Consider the following 5,184-nt stretch of genomic DNA (forward strand, 5'->3'; position numbering starts at 1 on the left):
TGAAGTAACACCGCATGAAAAATGCATTTACAAAAAGTAGAAAGAGCGTGTCTACTGTTCTTTTTTGAGCAACAGCAGGCGAGCATACTGACAACCGGCCATTAGGCTGTTTATGCCAGGAACACGTTCCATCTGTATCAGAGCCACTCGTTAACAAACACGTGAGAGTGTATACTGGGCTGCATTGTTTTCTCTTTCGAGAGAGGAATCCTGTTGTACCGACCTTAAGATAACGCAACAAAGCTGCTCGTGAAATTGTATGTCCGCAAAGCAAACAGCTAAAGCAACCGTAGTCGGCAGGGTTTGAACCTGCGCGGGGAGACCCCAATGGATTTCAAGTCCATCGGTTTAACCACTCGGCCACGACTACAATAGATTACAGGTCCTCTGGGCTTAGCGCGTGTGGCAAGGTGGGGCGAGCCGGCAGCGTAACAGGCGATGTAATGGGGCGTCAAATACGGACAGGCAGGACATCAACAAAAACAGCAAACAGTCCCCTGTCATGACCCGGAATCGCTGCGGCCACCAAAAAGAGTCATACCATAATATGATCAAGGCAAGCCCAACAGCCCTCTGGCGAAGTTGTGAGAGCAGGACTTCCCGACTACATCTACAGGGAGGGAAGCTTTTTGCTCAGGTGTCAAGGAATTTCTGGTGCGTGTGCTGAAGCAACGCACGATCAATACAAAGGGCGATGCCAGAAAAGCTCACAAAGTAAAGGTGAGGTACAGGTGGGCACCCATCGCCCAAACAGGGACTTGAACCATGGACCCTCACATTAAAAGTCTGATGCTCTACCGATTGAGCTATCCGGGCTCGTGAGGGCATGCCCCAAGTTTTCGGTGTAGACGCTCAAGGCGGGGGTGTCCTGCAGGTGCGGTTCTGTTGGTCGTTTCCGCCATTGTGTTTTACACTAGGCCCCGACGATGCTTCTCAGACTCACAGGGTTCTGTCAGTTTAGGGTTCTGTGCACCTTTCTGAAGCAGGGTTGTTCAGTCTTACATCTGGAGGCGATGCCACCTGTAGATTGCAGTTCATCAAGTACACCTTAACCGGGTAATGGGATTCTGGGAGTTGGCAGGTAAGTGAAACTCAGACGTGTTTTAAAACTACCCTGACAGCTTATCTTTGGTATTTTTCTGCTCTTGCATGCCTTATAGGTTCCTTCAAAGCAAACATTTGTAAAATCACAGAAATTGTTGTATGCTCACATTGGTTTACATTAAATATGTACAGTATATATATAGACTGTGGTTCACAAATCTGATCTTGTGTGGTGTGCTATCATCGTCACAGCACACCACACGTTATAGGTGCAAAACTATTAAATCCAGGATTTTTTGTGCTCATGTTTGTGGTCTCTCCCAGTTTTAAACTACTCTACAATTTTTAAAAAAATTGGTGAGGCCCCCGGCATAAGAGCTACTTTCTCAATGCACGGTAATTGATCACTGTCCCTGGAGGTAAGCCAAATCACAGTTGCATGCCCCCTCATCGAGCACACATGAAATGGCCACTTTGGCTCAGATGGTATGCAGGTACTTGAAAGTGAGATGCGAATTAAAAGCTGCCCTTTTAAGCCTGAGGGCAAACAGGCTTTTCAAGCAATAGCTGGCAGCGGTGGGATTTGAACCCACGCCTCCGAAGAGACTGGAGCCTTAATCCAGCGCCTTAGACCGCTCGGCCATGCTACCACAGATTTGACACCTCGGCCGGCCCTTTCTCGCCGCTGCCATCGCTCAGATGGCTTTACAGTCACAAGTCGGCGCGGACGAGATACACCAGCTGGCAAGTAATTCTATATTCTTTTGGTGCTCAGTACACAGTTTTGAAGTAACACCGCATGAAAGATGCATTTACAAAAAGCAGAAAGAGCGTGTCTACTGTTCTTTTTTGAGCAACAGCAGGCGAGCATACTGACAACCGGCCATTAGGCTGTTTATGCCAGGAACACGTTCCATCTGTAACAGAGCCGCTCGTTAACAAACACGTGAGAGTGTATACTGGGCTGCATTGTTTTCTCTTTCGAGAGAGGAATCCTGTTGTACCGACCTTAAGATAACGCAACAAAGCTGCTCGTGAAATTGTATGTCCGCAAAGCAAACACCTAAAGCAACCGTAGTCGGCAGGGTTTGAACCTGCACGGGGAGACCCCAATGGATTTCAAGTCCATCACCTTAACCACTCGGCAGGACATCAACAAAAACAGCAAACAGTCCCCTACCATGACCCGGAATCGCTGCGGCCACCAAAAAGAGTCATAACCATAATATGATCAAGGCAAGCCAACAGCCCTCTGGCGAAGTTGTGAGAGCAGGACTTCCCGACTACATCTACAGGGAGGGAAGCCTTTTGCTCAGCTGTCAAGGAATTTCTGGTGCGTGTGCTGAAGCAACGCATGATCAATAAAAAGGGCGATGCCAGAACAGCTCACAAAGTAAAGGTTAGGTACAGGTGGGCAACCATCGCCCGAATAGGGACTTGAACCCTGGACCCTCAGATTAAAAGTCTGATGCTCTACCGACTGAGCTATCCGGGCTCGTGAGGGCATGCCCCAAGTTTTCGGTGTAGACCAGAGGTGCCCAACCTTTTTTGATCCAAGATCTACTTTTCAAGTAGCCAACCTCCCGAGATCTACCAGTCCAGTGTCAACATCGCAAACCCACACACATCATTTCCAGCCTGCAGTAACTAACCTCACAACACTTTTTCTTGTTGTCACACAACTACTAGACATCACAATAAAAACCCTCCCTCTCTCAAACACACACAGACAAATTCCTCTCACACAGTTGCCAGTTTGCATAGTGCGCTGTAGCACAAACCCGCTCTCTATGCTCCTCTCTCTCTGTCACACTCACTCACTCTCTCTCACACACACACACACACACACACCAATCTGCGTGATGAGCAATAGTCATAACTGACCTTAATATGAACCAAACAGAAACATAAACCAGATAGATCTCTAAGTTTGAAAAAAGGAAATCACTTTCTACCTTAGTGGGAGACCTGGCACCGGGAGGAGGAGGCTAGCTTCTCGTAGTTAGGAGTGTAGGAGCTGGTTGCAAGGCGTAGGCAGGCTGCAAGGTGGTCATCAGTCATTGTTGATCTGTACTTGGACTTGATGATTTTCATGTGTGAGAAAGCAGACTCGCACAAATAAGTTGATCCAAAAAGAGCTGTCAAGTTCAAGGCACATCTTCTGAGATTGGGATATTTCTCCTCCACCAGTAGTTTCCAGAACACTACATGCTCTCCAGGTTGAGCAGATGTTGATCTGGCTTTGATCTCAATGTCATTTTGCAATGTCAGAATCTCATCCTCAAGAGCGGAGCTTTCCAAGTCGAAAAGTGATTTGACTTTGGCTGCAATGTCACCAACATCAATACTTGCAGCAAATGGATAACACATATAGCTGGCTACAGGCTCGATGGATGCAAAGTCAGTAAAACGCCTCACAAACTCTGACGAGATGCTCTGAACATGCTCCTCATAACGTGCACTGTCAAGCTGTGTCACACCTTTACCTTGACGTTGTAGTTCTGCCTGCATGTGAGGGAAGTTGCGCAGGTTACCACGCTGCAGCCTGCTTGACATCAGCTGTAGCTTGCTTTTAAATGTGTTCACTGAACTCATCATGTTGACTACATCTTTACCCTTACCCTGCAGCTCTAAATTCAATTCATTGAGCTCGGCAGTGAGATCAGTGAGGAAAGATACATCTAACAGCCACTGGTGGTCCTCTAGCTTTGTATGGTAATCCACATGTTTTGAAAGCTTCAGGAAGTCCTTGATTTCAGGTAATAACTCCGTGAATCTGGACAAAAATTTACCACTGCTTAACCACCTAACATCCGTGTGAAGCAGCAGGTCTGTGTGCTCAGCCTCATTCTCCTCCAAGTGAGCACGGAAAAGCCTTCTCTGCAGACTCCTGGCCCGAACTGAACACACAATCTTCATCGCAATATCCATTACTTCTTTCATATTTAAAATCTTTCCACACAACGCTTGCTGGTGAATTATACAATGATAATTCAGGATATCTGGGAAGGATTCACTTTCTTTGCACAGTGCAATGAACCCACTGGTGCGGCCCATCATTGCAGGCGCCCCATCAGTTGTGATGGAGATCAGCTTGAAGAGCGGCAGTGTTGTCTCGCTAACAAATCCCATGAAACCATTAAAAATATCCTCACCTCTGGTGTGTCCTTTTAATGGCAAAAGTGTGAGCAGCTCTTCCTTGGCGCTCATGTCTTCAAAAACCATCCTGATGAAAACACACAATTGTACTACATCCACCGTATCAGTCGACTCATCAAATTGGAGGGAAAAGCACTCACACGCATCAATATCCTCCCTCAGTTGCTCCTCCACATCCACAGCCATTCTCTCACATCGCCTTGTAGTAGTATTGCGGGAGAGTTGCACTTCTTTAATGGCCTTCACGATCTCTGTTTTATTTTTAAAGTCGTCAAAAAGGCTATCCGCTGCCTCGAGAAAGGCTTCCTTCACCATATCGCCGTCATTGAATGGCTTCTTGTGTTTAGCAAGGATGTGACTGACGCGATAGGAAGCAATAGTTGCGGCCTTACCCTGAGTCTTCGGTTTGGTGAAGATTGACTGCCGTGCTGAAAGCTGTGCTTTCAAATCCCGCACTTTTGTGGCGCGTAAAGGCGTTTTTGCAGGGAAATCCCTCTCGTAGCTCCCGTGTACTGTTTTAAAATGGCGCTCCAGGTTCCCTTTTTTTGCCAATGCCACCGTTGCATTGCAGATCAAACAAACAGGCTTTGAATGAGAATAAACAAAAAAATAATCTTCCTCCCATTCAGGGTGAAAATGGTAGGTCTTGGCTCGTTTCCCCTCAGCCATGTTCGTTTAGGTACGTGTAACCGCTCTGTTCGCTAGCTTCTAGGCTTCTGGCTACTGTTGACATGCAGCTGTCAACTTCCTGTCATGCATGTCACGCGCGACCGTAGGTTAAACGTGACCTACTTTTTTTTAAATACTTTTTTGTGGACGTGTTTAAGAGACTGATAGGGTACCAGGCAAGGACTCATGATAGGCTGTAGTGTACATTTTGTACAAAATATAACACACAAACACACGGGGTGTGTGTGTGTTATATTTTGTATTTTTTTTCTTTAATTTTTTCGCGGTCGACTTGGGAATAGTCTGCGGTCT

General features: G+C 46.7%; 1 protein-coding gene across 1 annotated transcript; it reads right to left on the reverse strand.

Moving 5' to 3' along the window:
* Positions 1 to 3,000: 3,000 nt before the first annotated feature.
* Positions 3,001 to 4,872, reverse strand: LOC306893287 (general transcription factor II-I repeat domain-containing protein 2-like; the record flags this gene model as incomplete). Its single annotated transcript, XM_079455060.1, has 1 exon — positions 3,001 to 4,872. One exon carries the CDS (start codon positions 4,870 to 4,872, stop codon positions 3,001 to 3,003), a length of 1,872 nt encoding a protein of 623 aa, XP_079311186.1.
* Between the last annotated feature and the right edge of the window lie 312 nt (positions 4,873 to 5,184).

This window comes from Barbatula barbatula (assembly GCF_947034865.1).
Source record: "Barbatula barbatula genome assembly, chromosome: 4".
Taxonomy (NCBI): Eukaryota; Metazoa; Chordata; class Actinopteri; order Cypriniformes; family Nemacheilidae; genus Barbatula; species Barbatula barbatula.